At 36.3% G+C, this 27,702-nt stretch overlaps 2 protein-coding genes across 4 annotated transcripts in view; both read right to left on the bottom strand.

The window, feature by feature from the left end:
• Window positions 1–8,878, bottom strand: part of enpp2 (ectonucleotide pyrophosphatase/phosphodiesterase 2) — a 41,427-nt gene extending 32,549 nt beyond the window's left edge. For both annotated transcript variants that reach the window (XM_056257701.1, XM_056257702.1), the window contains exons 1-4: window positions 8,818–8,878; window positions 8,214–8,316; window positions 4,546–4,701; window positions 3,135–3,260 (exon numbers count right to left, since the gene is read on the bottom strand). In XM_056257701.1, coding sequence (XP_056113676.1) covers window positions 3,135–3,260; window positions 4,546–4,701; window positions 8,214–8,316; window positions 8,818–8,835 — 403 coding nt within the window. In that variant the 5' untranslated portion in view covers window positions 8,836–8,878. The remainder of the gene's footprint in view (window positions 1–3,134; window positions 3,261–4,545; window positions 4,702–8,213; window positions 8,317–8,817) is intronic.
• A 959-nt stretch (window positions 8,879–9,837) lies between these two features.
• The window catches only part of taf2 (TAF2 RNA polymerase II, TATA box binding protein (TBP)-associated factor), a 68,087-nt gene continuing 50,222 nt past the window's right edge, over window positions 9,838–27,702 (bottom strand). For both annotated transcript variants that reach the window (XM_056257700.1, XM_056257699.1), the window contains exons 20-26: window positions 24,653–24,792; window positions 23,278–23,347; window positions 21,530–21,639; window positions 17,521–17,729; window positions 11,300–11,458; window positions 10,997–11,087; window positions 9,838–10,687 (exon numbers count right to left, since the gene is read on the bottom strand). In XM_056257700.1, the coding sequence (XP_056113675.1) occupies window positions 10,410–10,687; window positions 10,997–11,087; window positions 11,300–11,458; window positions 17,521–17,729; window positions 21,530–21,639; window positions 23,278–23,347; window positions 24,653–24,792 (1,057 nt within the window). In that variant the 3' untranslated portion in view covers window positions 9,838–10,409. The remainder of the gene's footprint in view (window positions 10,688–10,996; window positions 11,088–11,299; window positions 11,459–17,520; window positions 17,730–21,529; window positions 21,640–23,277; window positions 23,348–24,652; window positions 24,793–27,702) is intronic.

Here is a 27,702-nt window from a genome sequence, read left to right as displayed (position 1 = left end):
GTTTTCACCCTGGCAGTAACCTTCCAACATTGCACCTACAAACATGCACACTCACAACTGAAAGCCCAAGAAGACTATTTTATTAGCCTGAAAAGGTTTATGATTACTGAGACTTAAGTAGCTTTGCAGAGCATGTAATTCTTGACCCAAACATTCACACTATTTTTTTCTGCTTTTCAAGGCCCATGGTGAGACTCTTGCTGAAGCCATGGAGGGGATGCAACTTGGCCTGTTGATAGGCTATGAAGGTGACAACCAGGATCCCTTTCCACATGAGGTCTTCAATGTGGCTGTTGTGGTTGAGGGGACTGTTGTGCTTCACAACTTCAAGGATGTGCCATCGAGCTTTGCCATGCTTTTGGGGATCATCTACTGCGTGAACCTTGAGTATCCACGAGCCATGAAGTATCCCTTTGAGTTCCTTCAGAGGGTAGTGATGAAGATCAAACCAGATCAAGCCTCTGCCAGAGTCCACGGCATCCGAAACAAGCTCCTGAGGTATAATTTGTAAACCATGCCCCAACCGAGAATAGGTTTGGAAACAGGAGAGGAGCCCTGATTTTTTTTGTTGGACTTGATACATTTGCTTTTGTTGGAATGAATACATTTAAGGCTGAATATTGTTCAAATAATGGGGTCTAAGTATACTGTATTTAGGTTTCAAATATTTGAAAACAACCAGCTGCAGTCTGAAGTTTTAGTTTGTTTGTGTTTGGGGTTCAGGACAGCTTTTGGTACAAGTCAGCTGGATCTGTGAGATTAATGTTAAAGGATTAGTTCACTTTAAAAAAACTTTTGCTGATAATTTACTCACCCCCATGTGATCCAAGATGTCCATGTCTTTCTTTCTTCTGTCGAAAAGAAATTAAGGTTTTTGATGAAAACATTCCAGGATTTTTCTCCATATAATGTGTTTCAATGTGCACCAAACGTTCCAAGGCCCAAATGAGAGTTTCAGTGCAGCTTTAAAGGGCTTAAAACGACACCAGACGATGAATAAGGGTATTATCTTGCGAAACGATAGGGCATTTCAAAAATAAATTCAAAAGTTTAAGTTTTATAAGCACAAATGCTCGCCTTGCTCTGTTCTGTGATTCGCGTTCTGATGACGTAACGTAATACGCAGGGAATCGCAATAACGTTGAAAAGGTCACGAACGAACGTCACGAACGCGCATCACAGAACAGAGCAAGGCGAGCATTTGTGCTTTTAAAACGTAAACTTTTTTATTTATTTTTTAAATGACCGATCGTTTCGCTAGATAAGACCCTTATTCATCGTCTGGTATCGTTTAAAGCCCTTTGAAGCTGCACTGAAACTGTCATTTGGACCTTGAACCGTTTGGTGCCCATTGAAGTCCATTATATGGAGAAAAATCCTGGAAATGTTTTCATCAAAAACATTAATTTCTTTTTGGCTGAAGAAAGAAAGACATGGACATCTTGGATGACATGGGGGTGAGTAAATTATCAGCAAAAGTTTTTTTTAAAGTTAACCAATCCTTTAAAAGGTTTTTTAAATGTTTAAATTTTAAAACCTGTTCAATATTTCAATGTTGTGTAAGAAAAAAAGCTAATGCTTTTAAAGGAATGTATTTTCTATTGGGTGAATATGAATAGTGTTCAGTACATCTTTGGGTGACCTAATGGGGATATGACAAGCAGAGTGCATATAGAAGGTGAGCTTCTATTTATCTTAGCTTCATGTTACCCACACCCAATTGAAGTTTGGTAACTAAAAAAGTATTGATTACAAGTTTGAGATGATTGCATGATTGAAATGTTTATGTATAGCTTGTATTGGCTTAACATTGGTTTTAATAAAAAAAATGTTTTGTACTCAAATTTGTGTGTTTTTATAATTAAGTTAAAACAAGGCATTATTTTAGATCATGTTAACTTGATACCCAAATTCAAAGACATTACTTAATTGAAATTACTATGTTGAACCCACTAATGGGGATAAGTGAACAGAATGCTCATTAATGAGTTCACTTTATTTTGAACTTGCATAGCAAAGTTGAAACAACAATAGTTGTATAGTCATGTTGACTCGCAGAAGACAATTCACAGCTTAACAAGAATCAAAATAATGAGTTAAAACAATTCATTAATCCATTTTGTTTTTACTTGAAATTTTGAGGCAGCTGCTTAACTTATGATTTTAAGTAGAACCAAGTAGATATTTTTTACAGTGTACACAGAAACAAAAAAGTAATGCATTATTAACACTCCAGTAACTACTATTAACAAACAAGAAATTCTGGTAAACTATAAGTAAGTAATAGCACTCAGTTGAATGTGGTAGTTCACTATTAGCTAATCAGTAGCTACTATTTTTTCGTACCTAACCCTAACAGGTTAATAATTAATATGAATAATGCATAATGCATAATATAAGGTAATGGTAACCCACTAGTAATGACTAGTATTACAAAATCCTTCATAAGGAATTACTAATTATTTAGATCAGTATTCTAAAGTGAAAAACTTGATAACTCTCTAGTAATTACTGAAATCATTGTAAACTTTTTAGATTTTTGTTAGATTTTGAATAGTAATTCCTTCCGATGGATTTGGAGTATTTCCTTTAGAAGGATATAGTAATACTTGAGTCATTACTAGTGGGTTACCATTACCTTATATTATACCTTATGCATTATTCATGTTAATTATGAACCAGTATAGTAGTTCTATAGTAGTCTTCAGTGAGGTATGAAAAACAGTAGTTACTGATTAGCTAATAGTGAACTACCACATTCAACTGAGCGCTGTTACTTACTAACTCGTTAATTAGAGTTTCTTGTTAGTTAATAGTTACTGGAGTGTTAATAATGATTTACTCATTTTGTTCCTGTGTAGTTATTCATTAATGAAGGAACAGTATTCTAAAGTGTTTCCCTACTTTCTAGTTATGCAAGTAGGCCTACTGTGCCTAAGAGCTTGATGGGAATTGACTAAAATATACATGATGGGTGTTTTAGAGCAAACAGTACAGCAATGTATTTGCCAATACGTGATAGGCACTTATAAATTAAAATATTTTCTAAGAGTGGTCTGTCTCCTCCACCTTAAACCAGGTTTGCTGAACTTTCTGCAAATTACATTAAAATGAAATACATGAAAGCCCCTCACCTTTGCAGAGAGACCTGTAGTTGGAGCAGCAGTCTCCTTTGGCCATGCAGTCCTCTGAGCAGTGACAGGCATGCTGCTCATTACGAGTTTCACCACAGCGCTCTTTACTGCACTCAAACCCTCCCGCTGAAGGCACAAAATAATGAAACATCTCTCGTAGACTAAATCAGCATAATGCAAAACTAAAGGAAACTGTTACAGTAGCCTGGCACAAGCAATTTAAGGTAAGCCTGTCCTTAGACAAAGACAAAAATTACAGAGGGGTCCAAAAGTAAAAAATACTTTAATTTGAGAATCATGAATTTGAGAACTTCTTAGTATTTGGTAGACAAAAGTTTGTGCAAAACCTGATGAATCTATGTTATCCAGCATCATCTGAGAAATAGCATTGTGTGCTTCAATGGATGCTTTCCTGTAGCTCAAACAGTAGAGCGTTGGTGCTTGCAACGCCAAGGTCATGGGTTCAATTCCCATGGAAAGCAAGAACTGATATGTATGTAAATGTGTACCTTGAAATGCAATGTAAGTTGCTTTGGATAAAAGCGTCTGCCAAATGCATGAATGTAAATGTAAATGCAATTAAAAGTGACCATTTGTACAAGTGAGTTGTCAATGTCAAAAATGTGCTTATTTCATTATTGACCTAACATTGCAAATTTTTTACATTTTCCTTCACATCATAAAGCCTCAGGGCCCTATTTTAACGTTCTAAGCGCATGGTCTAAAGCGCACGGCGCAAGTGCACTTAGGACGTGTCCGAATCCACTTTTGCTAGTTTAACGACAGGAAAAATGGTCTAAAAGGGTTGTCCTTATTCTCTTAATGATTAATGGGTGTGTTTTGGCCGTAATGTGCAATAAACCAATCAGAGTCTCATCTCCCATTCCCTTTAAAAGCCAGTTGCGCTCCTGCCATTGCGGATTTGCTATTTACATGGCGGAATTCGCAAGCGGAAAAACCGAACACTTATCTAGCGAGGAAACGGATCTGCTCATGCACAAGGTTAAAGCGCGCAAGCAGACCATCTGTTTAGACCTGTTTAGACCTATAGGCGCATATTACTAACGCGCTGTTTAAATAACAAAAAAAAAAATACTGTCCCATTGACTATAGACCAGGTTTTGGTTGGTCAATGTCGCTGTCTATTTCAGTTGTCTCAAAATAGCAACGCGCCAACAATGCGCCCGAACACACCTCGTTTTCAGACCAGCACGCCCATGGGCGCACAAATGGGCGCAAACGCATTTGCTATTTAAACAACATGGCGCAGGACGTGAAAATGATAACTGCGTCGGACTGAAACTAGCAAAAAACACTTGCGTCGCGCCAGGTGTATGATAGTGCCCTCAGACTTTGGACCCCACTGTCTATCTCGTAACTGAACAGAAAAACAAATAAAGATAGGGCTTACCTGTTTTCAGGCAGTGCTCATCAAAGTCTGAGCAACACGTATCGTATGTTTTACACAGGTTGTCACAGCGACAGTTTGGGGGTTCTGCTTCCACTAGTTCAAAGCACCTGTTTTTGCAGGAACCTGATAGGCTGTTAAGAGGATGGTCAGAGAGAACTTGGGGGGGGGGGGATAAAGATCAAGAAAGAGAAAAAAGAAGATGGAACATAAAGATTAAAGAGAAATTTTAGATCTAAAAGCACACACCACCTAAAATTAAACGTTTGTCATGCATGTGCAAAGACTGCTCTGCTTTGAAGCCTATGAAGCCTAGACAAGCATATGCAGTTCAATTACTTCCACCTGTAAAATCTCAAAAATGGGTCAAGGAGCTGAAATGTTCTCTGTACATCTCAATATTGACTTAAGGGCAGAGCAAAGCAAATATTTCCTTAATTTTCGATCACCAGCTGAGAGAGCAACAGAAAGTGGCTGTTTCATTAAATGTTCCTTGCTCATTACAACTTGCCTACGTGAACTGACTGACATGAAGGCTTGATTAAAAAAAATGCGGACCATTTAAACACACAAATGACGCTATGAAGTTAAATTGCAGAATGAACAATGAATCATTGAATACTGGATAATGCAAGGTCAAATTATTTCCTTTCGTTCAAGCTCGATTAAATTCTAAAAGCTAGGCTACAGAAACAGTCTTGACATGTTTAGAATGGCATCAGTTGAATTGGCCTAGTACATAAACAGACCAAATACACAGTGATGCTGTCCAAGATACACAGCAAAACCAACTTGAGTGAAACCTCTATAATATCACATGGGCTGGACTCACGAAGCTATTACATGCATTTAACACATCAACATAAATGTACATTTCATTACATTTCTAACTAAATTTCTAACATTTCTAATATCTGAATGTACGTTAAGTGATCTTTCAATCATTAAACTTTGTAACTAAATTAGCGTATTCCAAAGGAAATACTTGCAATTTGCAAGGAAAGTGTTAATAATCTGGGTAAAGGAGGTAAAGGTAATTTTAAGGCAGTTGATGCCTACTTTGCTTCATGCAACAGTTTGTGTAAGACACAATAATTTTGTATTAAATAATAAAAGTAATCAACAGAGCTGCTCAGTCATGATGACAACCATGGTCCTGTTGCCATGGGTTCCCTCAGGAATTTTCTGAGTTTACATAATAGTTGTGATATATATAATTGTGATAAAAATAAGGTTAATAACATTACTTAAAGAGACTTTCACATTTAGCTGTACAACATAAATTACGCCATCACACGACAAAAAAGATCAAAGAACTTATTTTACTGATGGCTCATATTTTATTCTTTTCCTCTTATATTATTCTCTTATTCCTTTCCAGATATTAGCACTACAAATGGTGGCACAACTAAGAAAGAAAGAAAGAATTGAATTTCTATCAATTTAAAAGAGGTCTCTGTAAGTTTTTCTTTTCGTTTAGCTATCCGTGAATGTCCCAATAGCATCGATAATCTTGGATTTTACACTGACGCTTAGTTTGTTTATTAACGGCTGCCACTTCGCAGTGAAGCTGTTTGTTCATGTTTAGTTTTCTTCCTTTTCATCCATGCTTTTCTAATAATATACGCATACTGAATGTAGTTGGACTAAATAATGATTGTTTTTTTGTGCGCTGTTGGTGGCTTGTGTTTTTTACCAGGCTGGCTCATTCATTGCCTTGGACTATGAGCTCTCTCCCTGCAGCTGTATTCTTAATCTATGTATGTGTGTATGAATCTGCGTATCCAATATGGCAGACAACTTGTGCATAGCAGGCAGCCCATAGAAATAGCTGCTAATGCAGTATATATGTAGGTTATAGATATCTATGGAAGTAGTTCTAGTAGTAATTCCATATGACAAGACATGTTATGTCAATATGGCAGCACCCTTGAGGGGGTGACCCACACTAAATAGAAACAGATTTTTCTTCATTAGAACTCTTATATTTTAATATTTTCATTATCTCATGTGACTGAACATCAAGTTTAGCTTATTTCTTCATATTTTCAGATTTTTTAAATGAAAAAAATAAATATAATAATACTGAGTATACAATTACAAATTGAAGCTATATATGGGATATTCCTGGTTTTCTGTGCCTTTTGGACATCATAACGTTTAGAAAATCAAACTTTGATTTGATGAACTTTGAGTGCCAATTTAAAAGAAATTTGTCCCCTTGTTAGGGACAAATGAACAACAGTTTAAAATAGTTATGATTCTAATCTTAAATAGATTATGTGTATCATTGTGTAGATTATCTTAAACAACTTGTGTTCCTAAAAGAATATCAGTTAATAAATTATTGGTAACACTTTACAATAAGGTTTCATTAGTTGACATTAGTTAACACAAACTAATAATGAACTGCACTTCTACGGCATTTATTAATCTTTGTTAATGTTAATAATAATAATTTGGTACATTTATATAGCTTTCAGGTACTCAAAGCGCTTTACACATGAAGGGGGAATCTCTTCAACCAACACCGACATCAACACCAACAGTTAATGTTAATTTCAACATTTACTAATACATTATTACAATCAAATGTTTTATTTGTTAACATTAGTAAAAGCACCGTGAGCCCTATAGTGAAAAAAAACCTATAGCAAAATGTATTTAAAATACATTTATTTCATACGAAGCATACTAGAAATCCATTAACATATTTATTGAAATTACTCTTGAGACTTACTGATGTAAATATTATAATTCAACTTTATTTGGAGTACTTTACTGCACACTTCTTGATATTAAGCCTTAAAATGTGTTAAATATCACTATTAGTAAGGATATGATACCTGTATAATATCAGTCTTTATGTATTTCAATATTTAAAGTGTACCTACAGAGTGGACATTCTGACTTAAAATCAGGCAATGCGTCTGAGCAAAAATAAGCTAACATAAAAGATTTCTCAAATAAAGAACTGTTTGGTTTTTAAAAATACGATTTTTTCCACTAACTTTTTTCATATTTTCATATTTTCCTCAACAAAGTGGACGTATTGAGGTTGACCACATCAAATTTGTTATCCCTCCTAAGAAGTGATGACTGCTTTATAATATAACATCATTTAATTTTCCAAATTTCAGTAGAAGGGAAAGTAGTCCAAAGTACTATACTTGTGTGTACTAAAGGACAATAAATTGAAGGGCAAGCTAAAAACCTTTAATATAATTGTTAAAATAAATGTAATAATTGAAAAAAAAACCTCTCTATATTAGAGAGAATCATTACTGATAGCTTTTTAAACAATGCAACAAAAATGGGGGAACAAATTCACAGATAGAAAGTGTTGTAGGCTATTTATCATAAAAATGGATAACACACCTCAGGAAAAAGGAAAGATTTTTGGTTCAAAAGGCTGTAAAATGTCTAAAACATTTTTTTTTAAACAACTTCAATATGCTTAGAGTTCAAATAGTGTTATTTAGGGCTAAGATTGCTTTAGATTACAAAGCAATTTATATTACATTTACAATTTATATTGTTCAATATTTTAAGTAAGAACATGATATTTCCTGCATGAGGACACAAAAGCCACCACCGAATCTATGTAGGCCTATATTATATAGTAGGCCTATATATATAGCCTATATAAAACAAATTCTGAAGAAACCTACATCCAGAGAAAGACTCATCTGATGATCCTGCCTTGTCGGACCGCTTATGTGGATAAGCCTCGCACACAGTGCACCGCGAGAGAAGATACATGACGGAGAATACCTGCGTACAAACACACCGTTAGAGAACACAACGGAGAATACCTGCGTACAAACACACCGTTAGAGAACACATAACGGAGAATACGGATATAGCAGTAAAACACACTCATTCAAACTTTGGATGAGGTAGTAGATATTGTAAAATAATGCAAATTTAAAGCGCCCGTCAGTTAATTTCACATTTCTATCAACATATAGGACGGTAGAGAAGACATAGTGACAGTGTAATAGCATTTTTATTAGACTTCTTGCATTGCGAAAAAGATAATTGAGGTTTCCAAACAGCAAATCCAAGCAGTCTAATATATTTATATTTTCAGCTGCCAATAAACTGCCTTTTAAAAGTTTTCATAAGACTATGTTAAAAGACCTCTATGTGCAATACAATGGCGTTATAATGCCTTTGGGTCAAGGCATATTATTTATTCACATCTATAAAATGTAATAGAAAAGTCAGCTTGAATAACTCTCATTATAAAGAGAACACAAAAACGTACCGTACCCATTTCAGTTGCAGCATGGTTGATGTGTGTCTGGTCCCTGACTCGCTGCAGCGCTGAGTGAGATTCCAACCGAGATTCACATGTTTACTTTACCCGCAACCAATACACACAAGGAAACATGAACTAACGTCACATCTGGCAGACCTGTGACGAATTACGCTGAGACTTTTAACAGCCCCCACAACACTTAGCATTGATATCAAGCAGACATTTGACTTAAAAAGAAAAGAAAAGAAAAGCACGAATAAATGCAATTAATGCATTAAGATTCCCTTATTGGTTCTCAAACTGTAGCAATTCTAGTTATCTGTTTGGATTTGCATTCAACAATGAGTTATTTTTGGGCCCAAATTATTTTGTAGTTAGGTCTAAAAAGATTGGAAACATTAGAAGGAAAAATAATAGTTTTAGTAAAATAACATCATAGTGGCCTGCAGGCCCCTAAACAATCATGAAAGTAAATCATAACAGAACATGGACATTTTTTTTTGTAAGTGTATTTTGTAATTATCTGGGATACTGATTGACATGTTTCGATAAACATAGTGAAACTCTACAATGAATCAAAAAATGGAAACTGATTATGAACTACATTTTGTATATGGAGACATTGATCATACAGGGATCAATACATATTGCATTTTAACTAGAAATTAAGCTTTGCTAAATTTTTATTTTGTTCTTAATATCAGGGTACTCCAAGCGTGCATCCCAAACACTAATTTCAATAAGCTTACAGTTCCTCACCATATGTATAGATGTACATGCCTGAGAAAAATTAAGACAATGACTTTTTTTTACCTATTTATCAAAACAGAGTTCCAATTTGAGAACTTTTTTTTTTGTAGCAAAAAAACAAAACAAAAAAACAAAACAAAGATACAAAGCTTTCAACAAAATCTCTTTATGGATTTATACAATATAAAAAGAAACAAGTGAACAAAACAACTCAGTAATTGCAGTACTGAATTATAAAATTCCTACATAAATGAAATACAAACTGGACTGGGGTGTAGATGTGAAACTGGTAAAAATGACTTATGGCTTTAATTATTACACTTTCCAATTAACAGGAAGTTCAGTGAAACGTACTACTTACATTTACTGTATTCAAATAACCATGAACATATTTCCTATTTAAAAGTTTGCTCACCTTAAGTAAACCATAGAGACCACAGAGTGAAATTTTCCCTCATAAAAGTACTTTCAGAATGTTGACATTTATCTTGAGATACAGTGGCTGCATTTAACCCTAGTGGTCCTGGGTGGTGAGAGTCAGTGGATCTGTGTGTGTGCGGTTAAGAGGGCATAAACCAGTCAGCTTTACGTGTGGTCAGATGACACTGCAGAACAAATTTTTCCTTCTCATGTACTGCATATGTTAGGTTGTTACAGGGATGGGAAACAAGCCACGATTAGTTAACTCAACATGAACATTTTGATTTACATGAAAGAATTTTCCTTTTTGCATGAACTATTGACCTATTGCATGTTGGCAATCCAGCCTTTAGAGCACTGAAAAATGGGTAAAAAAAATGTATCAAAAATGTATTAAAAATGTGTATTTTAATGTAAGTCAGGACTTGGACAATTAGTCAGACAGAGATGGAGAACGAATGGAGCGGCCACTGGCAGGGCTGTTACTAAAAGCGTGAGAATCTCTGTCTTTATCTTTGTCCTTACTCTCATGCTTGTGTTTGTGTTTATGTTTGTGTTTGTGCTTTTTCTTCTTCTTCTTGTGCTCATGATGATGATGATGGTGGTGGTGGTGATCTCCATATTTGGCAGATGTGCTCTCTTTGCTCAGTGTGGGCATGGGTGTTCCTGGCATGGACAGAATGGCTTGCTCAACTGAAGATGGTTCCTTCCCTATGAAATAGTGAGAGAAAAGTTGAAGCAACATAAAACACATTAAAACTAGATTACGCTAAATTACCAGATTGAATTTTCCAGTAAATACACAAATGTGCTTTTCACACAGGCAAAAGTATTCCATCTTTTTGCCCATAAGATACCATTCACACATCACATCAGCACCATGATGTCAATAATCTAAATGTCTGAAAGGGGCTAATATCTATAGGCAGAGATACATTTAAAAATCAGACTTATTCGACTTAATAGCCATTTCCAAAAATGTGTCTTGACTCTTGAGTGTGTTGTGTATTTCTGTCATGCCTGGAGTTGAAGGTCTCTCCAACATGTTCAGATGGTGGTAGATGAATGCCTGGCTGTCATGAACTGTGTCCATATCAATATCTTCCTCCTCCTGGGTGAGAAGACAGTAGTTGAGAAACATTACAGTGCAAAATGAAGCCATATATTTTGAGTTTTTTTTACTTTTTTTTTTTAGCCATAGAGTGACTGAGTGAGCAGTTATATTTAGAACATTTGGCACTATATACAATTCAAATATTTAGGGGTTTCTTTTTTATGGTAACATGGATCTAATAAGCATATTCATTGCTGATTATTACTCACTCTGCTCTTCACTGGTGCTTTAGCACTGGGCTCCTCTTGCATAACTTGTCCAGGTTCTGGAGATGAACCTAACGGAGTCTCTGCCTTCCTCTTTAAACCCTGTGGGGCCATGGCCACACCACTCAATGCTGGCTCCATGACAGCATGCTCCTCCTCCAGCTGAGGATGATAAATGGGGGAAAAAAATAATGAATTATAAGCACCTCAGGGGTTTTTAAGGGTATTAACATTCCTCAAGCATTCTGGTTTGTGTTTCATTTAAACTACTCATTTAAAGACAGGGGTGTCGAGTCCTGCTCCTGGAGGGCCACTGTCATGCAGAGTTTAGCTCCAACCCCATCATTTTTTTACAGCCTATTATAATAAATTTCACATTTAGCTGTGCCTATATAGTAAATATAGCAAAGGATTTGTTCTACTGGCCCAGTCAGGTCGGTTCTGATTTTTTACCTGCTCTGCCAAAATATATAGATTTATCCCTATTAAAGGTGCTCTATGTATTTTTTAGTGGCCTCTAGTGGTGATGTTTCAGATTGCAACAAGAGCGCTTGTGTGCGTGTGCGATCTCAAGAGCGAGCATTCACTACCGGCCACACGGAGACTTTCAATGCAACGGCGAAAGCATCACACAACATGCTGGAAACTCATGTAAACTCCCACTGCAACGTTACAATAATAGGCTACTTTTATCAGCTTGACGTTGAACTAATGCTCCATGCTCGTACCATGATAACGTTACATTGACTGCATTTAGCCGACATGTGATGTTATCTAGCATAAGGCATTTCACTAACTATTCGTGTATCTTTCACAATCAGCAATGTCAACATAGGTGAATGTATAATATGATAACGAAAACGGTGCACTAGACTGAACAATGTCAGTGTAACAGTAAGACAGTAGGAAGTAGCATTACTGTACTGAACGTGTCTGGAAATGTTTATTATAAACAATATGATAGGAGTGGGATGAGTGAAGTTAGACAGTAGATCTAGTACATAAAACAAGTATACATCCTAAAGCACCTACTTTTTCTTATCCTGGAACAGTCTTTTGTACTCATTTCATGTCTCATTTAGTTTACCTTGCTATTTCATTAGAGTTTACTAATAATTCAAAAGCTTTGCCGATGTTGATCCGTGTTTTCGTCCTGAGTCGATCAGAATCACGTTTGGCCTGACGAGCTTCAGCAGATAAAACTTTTTTTTGTTTTTTATATATTTGTGGAGTTTGTGTTGTGCTGGAGGCAGGTCGTTTTGGGGTGTTATCAGACTCCATGTCGTTAGCTGCAGTGCCGTCGGTCGCATAGACTGTATATAAATAGAGAGGCTCGGTAGCGCGCATGCACGTCACATCCGTTGGATTTCGTGGTAAATCCGACCCGGAGACTTCACATATAAATATGAATATTGGCCTTCAGAGGTAATAGCAAAACCCGACAAGTGGATCATTGTAATGTGTGATTACAACCCCTTCACACACAGGCAATAAAAAAAGGATTCATTTTAGAAGAAAAGCTACATAGAGCACCTTTAAGGCTACAAAAGTGATTCAGTCAAGAGCTGTTTATTTTAACTTTGTCTTTTGTTGTTTGATTTACATTAATGACAGACAGCAGCAGGTATATTAGGCTGCTGTCGCTTTAAGACCTGCCGCACATGATGCGGATCTGACACGCATCCGATGTTCTCATAACTCTTTACATTCGTATAAGCCTTTTTAGCTCGTTTAAGACTGTGCTTACGAGGATGCTCGCGAATAATGGGCATTTCGACAATTTTGGGTAACACTTTATTTTAAGGTGATGAGGTTACATTGTACTTACTCAAATAATCACTGAGAAATAGGGATGGGCAAGAGTACTCGTAAGTGACAGCGAGGATTGATCATTAAAATGATGATCGCCCTGACTTTAAAAAATATATTTCTCTTTTTTTCTGATTGGTTATTACGTTTGGGGCGTTTCCTGAAGTCTGATTTGTTAGCGTTAGACAGCACGCCTTCCAGATCGGCGAAATAAAGTGAAACTGGATTAGAAAGTGTGCTGCAGTGATGCCTGGAATCACTTTGATCATGAAATGCATTTAAGTGCAAGATGTGCAGTGCCAATCTATCATAAACATAACATTATAATGAGAACACGATTGTAATAGAATGTTGTATGTTGTTTTTCAGCGCACTGTTAAAGGAAGAGCACAGCAAGAGTTACACATCAGACAAGCACTGTCAAGTTCATGTGCGCATTCGCGTCCTTTTGTGCAGATGTAAGTTGTAGGATTACTATTATATTGTCTATATCTGATTAACCTCAAATATAAGACGTGTTTGGTTGAGTTTAATAACCAGCTAGCAAAACGCTGCAGTTTACCGACCGTTCATTCACTCTTCAGTTTCAGCTCAAATGCAATGTCTGACATTATTGACTATCATTGGGTTATTTGAGACACGTCTACACTGATGTCATCCTCTGTGTGATTCTGCTGTGTAGCCAACAGAAAACAAGATGTGTGCTGCATTATTGCATATTTGCGGTGTCGGTGTCATTGATTGGATGAACGCAGCATGTGGCCTGTTTACATAAAAGCTCTAGCATTGCGCATCCCCGAACTGCAAACTGTACTACTATCGAGTTTATACTGAATGGACATTTCAGACTATAAAGGTAAGATAAAAAACAATCATTAACCATGTTTATCCAATATCATTAAGCATATAACCCGGAGTTATAAAGCCCTATGTGTGAAAAGCCCAATAGGGTGTCAGGATACATGAATCAGTCGTTTTATCTCGTATAGTGTGCCACAGTGGACAACAACCGACGCAGCGTCTGCAACGCTTCACAAAGTCCAGACAGACACACTAGCAAGTTTAATTGTTTTCTTATCTGTGAGATTGATCAATATGAACACAGAAGCTCTTTCGTACACAGCTTTTAAACATGCCGAAACGAAAGAAAGACGATGGTATTGGTGCTGCACTGTGGAATTACGCAATGGAGGAAAGGTTTGTGGAGCTATGGAAACATTTCCCCTGCCTTTATGATGTTTGTTTCCATGAGACACTACCATGACAGTGAAAAAATAAATGCTGGCAAATGACAGTGGAGGTGATTCAGCAACCCGGTGAGTACAGGAATTAGCTTTAAGCCAAGACGCCGCTTCAATAGTCATTGTTTGTTTAAGCTCTTGTTTCCAGAAGTCGGTTGCTAGTTCTGCCTTCTCGATGACATCACACACGTCGATAACAACTGCAAGCCATGATTTGTTGGGAAGCAACATGTATTCTGACATGTTTCTTGTCCACGACATAAGAATTTAGGAGTCAAAATCTGACACAGTGATTATCGTAAAAAAAAAAAAAAAAGAAAGTAGTCTGAACCTGGCAGAACGTATATAAATCACGGAGGTGTGCTCTTAACAAATCATGTCTGTCCATCAATCACAAGACAAGGCCCGAAATTGCGACTATTTTGGTTTGCATATGCTCCCGAAATTTAATCTATATGCATTGCACATACTGTGCAGTAATTGGTGAACGTTTTGTACACAACTGTCACAACATTAATTATAGCCATTCAACATTACAGAGTAATTGAAAAGCTATACATTTTTTTTTTTACATTTATTAGGCTTCAAAAATATATTTTTAAACAACTTTTAATTTAAGTGAACTTAAAACAATCCTCACATAAACCCATAATAAATGTCATATTTACCTGTGCCCTTCCTACCTGTCTAACAGGTAAGAAATATACAGAAACTGAATAAAGTTATCAAACAGTCTGCACTGCATAAATTATATCAATTAAATATAGATTAATCCTTAACAAAGCTACAAAGTTCTTTAGTCAAGAGCAGTGAGTAATTTTCTGTTACCCTTGTTCTTAACATTAATGACAGACAGCATTAGTGGCTGCTGTCACTTTAAGATCTGCCGCTGCTGCACATGACGCGGATCTCACGCGCGTCTCATTTTCTCACAATTCTTTACATTCATTTAAGACTGCTATTATGAGATTACTCGACAAAACAGACATTTTGGCATAATTGTGTTATTGTTCGTGTTATTGAACAATATTGTTATTGTTCGTTCAAGCGCGAAAGAGTACGCACGATACTGGAGAACGTCTTTTTGTTTGTCGTGTGTCTCACATAGACAGGACATTTACAGACAGCGTATTTTGTCTTGTCGTGCTTGAATGGTTTTTGCATGAATAAGAGCTTGATCATATAATGTAAGGCTAGTCAAAGGATAACGGAAAAAACGGATGCTGCGTTATTTGCTTTATATTTTTTTAATGCGTTAAACTGTAAAAATGTATTGAAATTGAAAGGGTAGCCAAACTTTTGCACAGCCTATTTTTCACATTTTATTTTATTTCATAGAACTCAATAATGCTACAACTAAGAATTTTTGTCTGAAAAACATCACAGCTTTCTCTAGAAACTGAATCGCATATCACTACGATCTTTTCTTAAAAAGACAGAGCAAATTATCATGCAGCCTCAGAGGGATGCCCAAACTTGTGAATAAAACTGTATATACACTCACCTAAAGGATTATTAGGAACACCATACTAATACTGTGTTTGACCCCCTTTCGCCTTCAGAACTGCCTTAATTCTACGTGGCATTGATTCAACAAGGTGATGAAAGCATTCTTTAGAAATGTTGGCCCATATTGATAGGATAGCATCTTGCAGTTGATGGAGATTTGTGGGATGCACATCCAGGGCACGAAGCTCCCGTTCCACCACATCCCAAAGATGCTCTGTTGGGTTGAGATCTGGTGACTGTGGGGGCCATTTTAGTACAGTGAACTCATTGTCATGTTCAAGAAACCAATTTGAAATGATTCGAGCTTTGTGACATGGTGCATTATCCTGCTGGAAGTAGCTATCAGAGGATGGGTACATGGTGGCCATAAAGGGATGGACATGGTCAGAAACAATGCTCAGGTAGGCCGTGGCATTTAAACGATGCCCAATTGGCACTAAGGGGCCTAAAGTGTGCCAAGAAAACATCCCCCACACCATTACACCACCACCACCAGCCGCACAGTGGTAACAAGGCATGATGGATCCATGTTCTCATTCTGTTTACGCCAAATTCTGACTCTACCATCTGAATGTCTCAACAGAAATCGAGACTCATCAGACCAGGCAACATTTTTCCAGTCTTCAACTGTCCAATTTTGGTGAGCTCTTGCAAATTGTAGCCTCTTTTCCTATTTGTAGTGGAGATGAGTGGTACCCGGTGGGGTCTTCTGCTGTTGTAGCCCATCCACCTCAAGGTTGTGCGTGTTGTGGCTTCACAAATGCTTTGCTGCATACCTCGGTTGTAACGAGTGGTTATTTCAGTCAAAGTTGCTCTTCTATCAGCTTGAATCAGTCGGCCCATTCTCCTCTGACCTCTAGCATCAACAAGGCATTTTCGCCCACAGGACTGCCGCATACTGGATGTTTTTCCCTTTTCACACCATTCTTTGTAAACCCTAGAAATGGTTGTGCGTGAAAATCCCAGTAACTGAGCAGATTGTGAAATACTCAGACCGGCCCGTCTGGCACCAACAACCATGCCACGCTCAAAATTGCTTAAATCACCTTTCTTTCCCATTCTGACATTCAGTTTGGAGTTCAGGAGATTGTCTTGACCAGGACCACACCCCTAAATGCATTGAAGCAACTGCCATGTGATTGGTTGATTAGATAATTGCATTAATGAGAAATTGAACAGGTGTTCCTAATAATCCTTTAGGTGAGTGTATATATATATATATATATATATATAAATTGTAGTTGTGGTGCTCCTAAATGTTTGCTGGTGCTCCTACCTTTTTGAATTTGGGAGCACCAGTGCTAAGTTCGAGCTCTGTAAGACCCATACTGTTGTCAAGTAAGACAGCCCGACTTTGTTCTGTCCCTGGATGAAGACAAACGGCACCTAACTGCATACCCGTCCAAAAGATCAAACTATTAGAAATGCATGGCTGAAGTTTATTTTTAACAAAGTGCCTTAACGACTGAATGAATTTAGGTTTGTTCATCTTAATTATTCTCAACTTGCTACCAGTTTTTTTAAATATCTTGTATTGAGCATCAAAACACAGGTAACACAGACTGTGGGGGAGGATGTGGATATGGTGTGATAAAGTTCACCAATCACAGCATAAGGAAATTCAATTGTAACAGAGAAATGTAAGAATTTAAGTGAGATGTTTACAGTGCTGGTGAAGGTCATGTTCGGGGTAACCTCTGGGCCACCAGGGCCCTGTTCAGATTTGATGGTGGGGTTGAGAACAGCTTTTTTCTCCTTCAGGTTCAGCACGAGACCCAACTCTGGCAACGGCAGACAGGAGGGTCGGGTCAGCCCAAACAGAGTGTAGTAGAGATTTACGGCATCACATCGCAAACGCCAGTCATGACAGGTACCTGAGACACATACAAAGACATTTTAAGATTTCAACAAACCAGATTTGAAAGCAAAGATTGTCAGACTTTTGATTTTGTGAAAACTAAATCAAACCTATCGTAATAAAGCAAGCATGATGTGTACAATAAATTGTCTATAATTCAGTGGTCTGGAATCAAGTATTCTGTATATTTGCATATATATTGTGACATCTTTCCGGTTTTTGTTCCTAAACTGTTCTTGTGTGTAGATCTACTTCTTTACGCCCCTGATTAAGTATAGAAGCCTATTTATTAAAGGGGACATATTATGGCCCTTTTTACAAGATGTAAAATAGGTCTCTGATGTCCCCAGAGTGTGTATGTGAAGTTTTAGCTCAAAATCACGGAACGTGAAAATAGAGACACCAGCCCCATAGTCACATGTTTGCCGGGAGCCAGAACGCCAGACATTAATTCTGGCTAATGCTAAGCATAAATTATCTAAGATTATTATTATAAGATTATAATTATTATTCGGCTATATATTTAAATTAACTAAATTAATATTTTTTTACAAGAAAAATTAAACATCCCTGAACTTACTTAAGCTGGACTGTCTGTTAAGCTATTTTCTTCTGGAAAACAAACTTTGTTGCATTATTTTCCTGTCATCTCTGTTAAGCTGCTTTGAAACAATCTGTATTGTAAAAAGCGCAATATAAATAAATGTGACTTGACGGTGCTTATGATTTATGGGGATTAAAAAAAAGGAGTGGGTGGATTTCTATCATTATAAGGTGGTTGTTTACACACACTGCCAAACAAATTTAGGTTCAAACACCATGTAAAAGTGAATTTTGCATAATAGGTGTTTAAGTTTCTTGCTTCCAATTTTAGAAAAAATATATGGCATTGAACTGTAATGTGCCCACCAAACCTGGACCTACTACATAACCTACAGTCATAGAAAATTAATCAACAGTCTGTCAACCAATCAAAATCACGAATTCAGCAATGCCGATAATAAGAAATGTACATATTCAAGTCTGAGGAAATCACACTATAAGTCCCTTATCTTAGGAAATCCCTCTCTCTCTCTCTGTGGCAATGCACCACTCTAAAGAAGCACTATCTACGGATTTAAAGCAAATTATGCACAGAACTTTATGCAACAGCAAGGGCTGACTACAAAGAGAAAGATCATCATATGGACCTGCAGTTCATTGTTTTATTTAAGCACAATTTGTATGAGCCGTTTTTTAAATTAAAGAAGAAAAAAAGAAAGAGATGAAGCCATGCATTTTAGATAAAATACTTAAGATTGTTCTTGGATCAGTCATGTATATTAAACAAAATTACAGACTGTGCAACTTCAAAAATCACTGGAGGAACCACAGGGTATGAACTGAGAAAGAAGATCATGGGATAACATATTAAAGTCCTATAACAGTCTACAAATGCTTCAACCAAATTTACGAGAACTGACTTTAATCAGAGCTGGCAATGGCTCAGCACTTGTACTGCCAAGAGTGGCTACAAACCCTGAATGAACAGAAGTGTGTTTTAACACAATGAGAGCAGAACAAGACCTCCCCGTCAGAAAATAAACCAAGAAACTCCTCACTACAGCAGCAGCTCTATAAGAGACTTTGGTTAAAGAACCAATGCCAAGGGTTGTAAAAAAAAAAGATTTATGTCAGTTCCTAAGAAGAACCGCCAATAATCAAAAGCAGATTATAATGTGCTGTGGTTTCAACAGTATTGAATAGCTGCTTTCATTCAAAACTTACTTTTGTGTTTCAGGCCAATAGTGCCTTACTGTTAGAGAACCAGAATTGAAAGTATCATCTGCACATAAATATGTTCTGAGTATGAATACATGTAAAAACTCAAGAGTTCTTTTTAAAACAAACCACCTTGAGGGTTGCATAACAGATCAATATATGAAATGATTATTGGCAGAGGGGTTTGCTAAATGTCAGGACATATTCACTAAACGTTTTCTACAAACATGGACCGTTTAGGTTTTTGGCCCAGTCAACAATGGTAAAAAGATTAATTAAATCCAGGGCCCAGTTGTTCAAAAATTGTAATCTGTATCAGAATTATCTAGATTTGAAAATCCTATGTTTTGCTATCAAGGATCAGGCAATCCATCTTACTTTTGTGCCGGTTTTTCAAAACAAAATAAGATTGGATCACCCTGATCCAGATACACACTTTTTCAGATTATCAGTGTTCCAAATAGGGTTACATTTCACAATGTAGGCTGTTAGCTACTAGCCTGGTCCTACCAGACTCTCGTACACATTTCATTTGTACAGAGAGTCTGGCCTCTCTCCATTGACAAGCGTTAACTTCCTTGAAGGTGGGTACTCTGTTGAAGTTTAAAACTATTGGATCTGTCCAGAGTCACTCTGGATCTGTCATAACCAATCGCTAACGTTTGGTCGTGACGTATGTCTACAATTCAAACTAGCGCACCTCAGCGTCATCGTTCTCAGCCACTCCCTCTGTTCGCTGATTGGACCGGTAAAAAATTGATCGGAGAAAACCCAAGAATATACAGCAAACCCAGACGTAGTACTGAAGGAAAATGAAAATTGAGCGGAAGTACGTAGGAGGACGGAGCCAGGCTAGTTAGCTGCTGTATGCAAAGAACAACAGGTAGAAGAGTCAGTACGTATTTGAATGCTTTTGCATTAAAAGTAATCTGATCGGATTTCGGCTACTCTGGATTGGATCAAATCTTGAAAATGGGTTGTTCAAAAGAAAAAAAGGATTATAAAATTGGATTAGATCACAAAATCCAATCTTGGTTTGGATCAAGCTGGTAGTATGTGTTGTTTAAAGCTTTTTAGTAAGATTGGGATATCTTTGATACAAAAAAAATGGGTGAATTTTAGGAACAAAAATGTAATACAACTTTTAAATGGTCAAAATATCCAACATTTATATCATGTAATATATATAGACACATTTATATTTTTATTTTGCTCTTGATTAGTTAAATAGTTAAACCGTTAAAATAATAAAGTAGAATTAGACATTAGGCTGACTATTAAGCCTTTAAAGTAAAAAAGAGATTGACGAAATAAAATAATCCCCCAACCAGCAGTATAAAAATCAATATCAAACCGTTTTTTTAATCACTGTATATAAACTACATTGGCACAATCATCAGAGATAACCCAGTCGAAGGTAGCTTCTAACAATTGCATCCAGTCGAAGGTAGCTTCTAACAATTGCATCCCTTATTGAATGTACTGTATATTTGATTTTGTTGTGGGGGGTGGTGGGGCAAATGTTTTGCGTTCTCCCGAGAAACTTTCCAATCATTTGCAAAGAACTTTTTTTAAATGTGAATGCAAAGTTTATTGGGGGAATGCAAAACTTTTGCGAGAGAACGCAAAAAACATTCAAATATATTATTTTTCTTCCATTTCATATTTCTTTTCCCATCACCATGTACCTTTAGTGCCCCCATAGAGGTCTGATTTCAAGGAAATTGAAAATGGAAGGAGATGATTGTTTATGTTGTTTTATTTCTCTTCAAATAAAACAAAGTGACCCCACATTGACTCTACCTGTTGTCCTTTACATAGCTAGTAGCCAACATTGTGAAATGTAACCCCATTTGGAGCACTGGTAATTCAGATTTGGTAATCCAAAAAAAGTGTGTATCTGGATCAGAGTGATCCAATCCGTTTTGCTTTGAAAAACTGACCCAAAAGTAAGATGGATAGAAAAACATGGGATTTCCAAATCTAGATAATTCTGAACAACTGGGCCCAGATGTTATATCTTACGAGACAAAAAAGTCAATGTGTGTATTCTACCTGAGTTCATCAGCTTCCATAGTTGGTCCACTAAAGCTTCGTTACATAACGAAGAATCCACTGCTTTGGTGAAAGGTGGATTCTTGGCAAGCATGCTGAGAATCTCATGCCTAAAGAGGGTAGAAAATTATGAAAATCTAAAATAAATATACAGCAGGTAATAAACAATTAAAATTAATATCCACCATAAACTTTTATATCTGTTCCAATCTCTCTCTTGCTTCTTGTTCCATTTTAAAGATATTTTTTCTTAAATTCATGGAACAGTAAAATGACTTTCGTAAACTTTCTAAATTAATGAAACCAAAAGATAAGAGAGGTGTCACTTTACCAATTTTTCGACTGTAGTATTGGTCAGCGCAGGTAAAGCTTACAGTGAAAGTATCAACTCTATGTGGTTTAATATGGAATCAGTGGTTTATACTCTGTTCCCAACACATTTTTCCCCCTTAATAATAAATTAAGAAACCCAAATGTATTTCAGAAAATTTAAGAATCTCAAACACTTTCTTGGCTTGGAGAGATGTCAAGTCATTTAGAATAGGCACATAGGCACTGTCACAATAACTACTTTTTGTTGGGCGATATATTGTCCAAGAAATAATAGTGATAAACTATGTTATTGTCATTTTAAGACCATTTTATGCCACTGAATATAAAATCATAATATAACAGCACAATATTGCCTACACACGTTCAAATGGCAATGAACTTTTAATTCTTAAGAATATTTAGACACTGGAATTTAAGTGTCAAAAAATGAAATATCCTAAATTATAAAATAATAAAATAACTTTAAACCTTTTACTAACAAAAAGTGCAAAGTAACAAGTAGAAAAAAACAAACACACTTGTAACTGCACAAAAGCCAATTATATGGAGATTTTCCATCCACAGATTTTTCCCTGATCTTCTTTTCTAAGTAATGTAATGGTGCACACAAGAGGAAGAGCAAATTATACAGGTTTGTCTACAATTCGATGTATAAGAATGGTAAAATACGTGATTTTCACCAAAGGGGGTCTTTAAAAGTTATTTTAACTTGAGCACTGTGCGTTTACAATGCCGCTGCATCATGCATGAGATGCTGCAAAAGACGTGAGCGCAAAGGTCAAACATGTATGTCTAGCGCACGTTTATATTCAAAAACAATGCAAAAACAGCACAGTGAAATGCAAAACTGTTCTCTGTGAAAATGAACTAGACACTCGTGACTGCCGCATCCCGTGTGAAACGGCCTTAACACTAGCTGTGAGCGCGCACCATTTTGCACCGTCACGTTTATATTTGCACTGGAACAGTGGATTGTGGTCATGTCCATATATCGTGCGATAAGTCGATATATTGTTTATCAATCCAGCATGCCAAGACGCATGAAAACTGTGATTGGAAGTATCAGGGTTTTTCCACCAAATATTGATTTCTGAATTCTTCCTAAGTTAAAACCTTAGTATGGTGTTGTTTAAAAATGAACATAAACTTGTTTTCTTTGAATTATTCAAGGTTTAAACACATATCTTTTTGTTATTTTGACCAGTTGTCATTTTCTGCAAATAAATGACAATATTTTTACTTAAAATGTGAAAGAAATGTTGTCAATACATTACATAGAACAATACAAAAATGTTCATTTTACTTAAACACATACATATAAATAATAAATCCAGAGAAACTGCTAATTTTGCAGTGGTCAGTGTAAAAAAAAAAAAAAAAAAAAATTACAGACAGTGTTTGAAATCATTACTGACCTTATGTAATGGACTGGGTCATTCTGTACCAGATCCAGAAGCCACTGCAGTTCACTGGAACTCCTATCAACTGCCAATATACAAACATAAAATGCAAGTTTTACAAGATGTTTACAAACTATAAAGCTCTCCTTCACCGGCCACACAATCAGGCCACTTAGGAATAGTACCAGAGCTCAATTAATGAAGCTTATGTTCACTTCATGTTTCAGAGTATAGGAAGAGGAATATTTGTCTTGCAAACTAATATATTCAGCTCTCACACTTATGGTCAGAGAAGGGCCTTTTTTTAGATGTTCAATCTCTTAAAGAAAAAATGTGTTTAAATTCAAAGGACTTCTATTGATAGCTCTAATTTAAACAACATTTTATCAGAAACAATCTGATGAAGATCCACAATAATGCAATCATCAAAATACCTTGGCCTACAATGATCAACCAATGGAGTAGATTATTTCAAAGTTGTCTGGAGGGAATTTTGCTGAAGGAATACTTCTTTTTTTAACTCTAAAAACAGATAATTTTGTAGGTCAAGATGTTGGATGCAATGTGGTTCTCTTTGACAGTACGGTGCTTTTTGACAGTATAGCATCCCTGTCACTATACTGGGGTGTTAGGACCCACACAGACCACAGGGTGAGCGCCCCCTGCTGGCCTCACTAATACCTACTTCAGCAGCAACCTGGTTTTCCCAGGAGGCCTCCCATCCAGGTACAGACCAGGTTCAACCCTGTTTAGCTTCAGTGGGCAACCACTCTTTCTGTAGAAGTCTGTTACCCTTGTTATTGTGATAAGGGATTTCTGTTTTAGATGCTTGTTATACAGGCTTGTTATACATTTATTTTTTACAAAAATAATTTGTAAGTTGGGAAAGATGTAAAAGTGACAATATATATATATATATATATATATATATATATATATATATATATATTCTCATCATCACTGATTTTTTTATATTTATTTATTTAAATTTATATTGCTTTACTGGAAAGCCTTGAACAGACTCGCCCACAACAATCATGGTTGGCTTTTCAACACCATTTTCCACATAACACTTTAACTGGCAATTTGTCACTAACTATACAAAACTAAGAGAAATAAACATGCTTTCAAGGTTTCATGTATAGCTTTAATAGTTAATTTAATAATATTCGACAAAGCTATATTTACTGCTGTATTGATGAAAATGAAGTTGGGTTCAATTTCATTGACAATGAGACCTGTGGAAAGAACAGTTGCTACACAGTGCAGACTTACAAAAAAAAAAAGACAAAGTAATTCCAGACCAACTAAATGATCCCAGTTTTCATAACAAGAAAAAAGAAAGAGAAGGGTGGAAAGAGAATGTGTGGTTAAACAAAAGAGTGTGTACCTCTTGTATAGTCGATTACAGCCTCCAGTGCTGCAACCCTCACATCCACAAAGTGGCCATACTCAGCGTAGGCCTTGAACAGGCTGGGGTCACTGGGGATGTGGCCATTCCTCTGTAGCATGCGAATGGCCCGTAAGCAACTACAGTACAGAATTATAATAATAAAAAAAAATACAGATGCAAATAAGTGAAGGTGGAAAAAGTCTGGACTAAATATCTAAAAGCTTCTGTTTAAATACTTAGTTTTCTTTGATTGCCTACAAATTATTATTAATGGATTACTTAATGGACAATCAGCCAGCACAGATTAAAACTTCTGCATCTCTAGATTGTGGTTGAGAGAGTGCCCAGAGTGTGCAGAGATTTAATCTAGGCAAAGGGTTGCTATTTTGAAAAAAACTGAAATATGTTTGATTTGTTTTTCATTTCGTCAATTTCAAAGACTCCAGGTTTAACTGGTTAGCATGACCTGTTAGCTTACATGCCATAAATAAACAATTATACTGCCAAACATACAAACATCACAAATATTGTTATCCAAAAGATTATTAGGGCTGAAACACTGCAAATGTGGATTAGAATTAGGATTTTTTTGAGGTTTAAATTGCTTAAAAATCTGATTAAATAAATTACAAAATAGGGACACAGTAAGAATTTTAGCGGTTGATTTGGAGTAATAAAATAAATAAGTCAAGAGGTTAGGTGTGGTCAAAAATGTCTAAGCTTACACAATGATTACAAAATTGGTCTAATCATTAAATACCTTCCACAGTGGTTCATAGACATGAACTTATTCACATAATCATGACTGTAGTCATATGTAATTGATTATTATATAATTGTAGTCATGTATAATTATACATACAATTTATGTATAAGCAGTGTTGGTTGTTTGTTTAAAACAAAAAAACAAAGAGAGTTCTAGTTTTGGCAAATGTAAAGGCCCTTTCACACCATAAGTGAAATGAATAAGCCTCAAGCTGAAGGAAATGCAAATTCACGCCTGTACAGTTGAGGGCGCAGATCAAACCTTTCAGCTGTGCTACCATTCTGAATTGCAGAAGAATAGGACTCAGGAGACAAAAGTTCACCACTCAAACAAACAAATATCATTGTTTAACTAAAGTAATTTTTGCTTAAAAGTATGGCTGAATTGGATCAACGAAGGTCAGTAGCAAAAACATTGGTTAATAAAGTGAGATTAAATATATAAAGCATATTATAAAGTATATTTGTGTTTTTAAACAATTAATTAGTGCAGGTTTGCGTAATATTCTGAGTTTGCATTTCACGGTTTTTATTCATTTTGAAGAATGCTGAATCTGTTTTTGTGCAAGTGAGATAAGTAAATGCATGCTCACATTTGGTCTAGAAATATAATAACCATCATGTTTACACAGCGCACATGTCAACACGAGTCAATAAATGGGGAAAAAAAGTACTTTGCATTACTCGTTTTAAAAAATAACTAAAGTGCCCCTTATAGATTTCGAATATTACCTTTCTGTAAATGTTCTGCAAAGTTGTAAAGTCGAAAGTGCACGATAAATAAAGTTATTGTCTCCTAAAAGAAAGAATCGACTCTAAACTGCCTTTACGAGTCGTTTTTCCCCCGAATCCTACTGCTTTACGGTTCTACATCACTAGAAGACACATTTGCATAATGCCCGCCTATGTTGTCCGCCACATTCAACAACTTGACACACCCACAAACACGTTATTTTACTGACGACTGCTTCTCAAATCTCAAGTTCAACGCGGGATTCGAGAAACGTTTGGTGTTTGAGAATCATTGAACAATGTAGTGATGTGCAATGTATATTGTGAGAAAATGAAAGTGTTTTTTGACTTTTGATGCATAATAGGGTAACTTTAAAAGTAATGCGTTACTTTACTAGTTACTTGAAAAAGTAATCTGGGCCCGGTTCCCCGATAACGCTCACTCTTAGTGCGCTAAGAAGACTCAAAAGATATATCTTACCAAAGTTGTTTATGTTCCTAAGTGTGTTCCCCGAAGTGTCCCTAAGGAAGCTTCTTAACACGCTGCCTCTTACGTTCAATGTTACAAAGGCGCTGTCCCAAGTGAAGGTGCTGAGTTAGTTGGCATCGATTGCTCAGGAATCGATTTTCCACTTCACGCGAAGGTGCATTACGGCGTTAAGAAAGACAACACGTTCTATGCAAATGAAACATTCCTCAAATTATTCCAGTAACATTTATTTTAACATAGTTTAAGTTATCAGTAAAATATAGACTATTAATTAAATGATCAAATTGTCAGTAATATGTTCACACGATATGTTGTGACGGGTAGACGAACCGGGTATCCCTCGCTAATCATCCACCCTCCTTATCCCGTTGTGCCACTTGTGCCGCTTCTTGACATGGGTTTAACGACTTCTAAAAATTATGTAATACACTTTTATATTAATGGTAAGGTACTTTACAATCAGAATTGATTGGCAAGCAGCTGCAGTTACTTCTGTTTAATGCGGTATTGATTGCCATTGGTTAAAGGCTTAAGGGCTTAAAGCAAAATTCCGCCGCATTAGCCTGGCAAGCGCAGGTCTGAGAAGGTCCAGAAGCTCCATAATGAGTTGTCTTGGGAGGCGAAATTTTTTTAATATAGCCACGTCAGGCAAAATGTCAAAAGAGCTTAAGTTTTGCCGAATAAAAAAATTGACATGGACTAAACGGCTCCGCGGCCGGCGCCGTTCTTTGATTCAATACAAGGACACGTTGGATCGCTGCCATAGTTGGTCGCTTACTGGACACCACCATACCCATTTATAGATCTTAGCCATTTAGAGACAAATTGTTTGCCATATTTTAATTATCAAAAGTGATTGCTAATTTAAACGCTTTAATGACATTATGAAATAGCCTAGGCTAATTACCACCATATTAGTTCTGATACCAAATAAAGTCAACTTCATATACCGGTAGGCCTGTATCCATTGCGAACATATTTTATTATTAGTCTTAAAATGTCCATAACATAAAATCATTGCTGAGCCACAACATTGTCAACATTCCATAGTTTGACTTGT

The sequence above is a fragment of the Rhinichthys klamathensis genome, unplaced genomic scaffold (assembly GCF_029890125.1).
Source record: "Rhinichthys klamathensis goyatoka isolate OS25496 unplaced genomic scaffold, OSU_Roscu_1.1 h1tg000006l_1, whole genome shotgun sequence".
Classification (NCBI taxonomy): Eukaryota; Metazoa; Chordata; class Actinopteri; order Cypriniformes; family Leuciscidae; genus Rhinichthys; species Rhinichthys klamathensis.
Note: the sequence above shows the minus strand (reverse complement) of the source record. Positions and strands in the feature narration are given on the sequence as shown.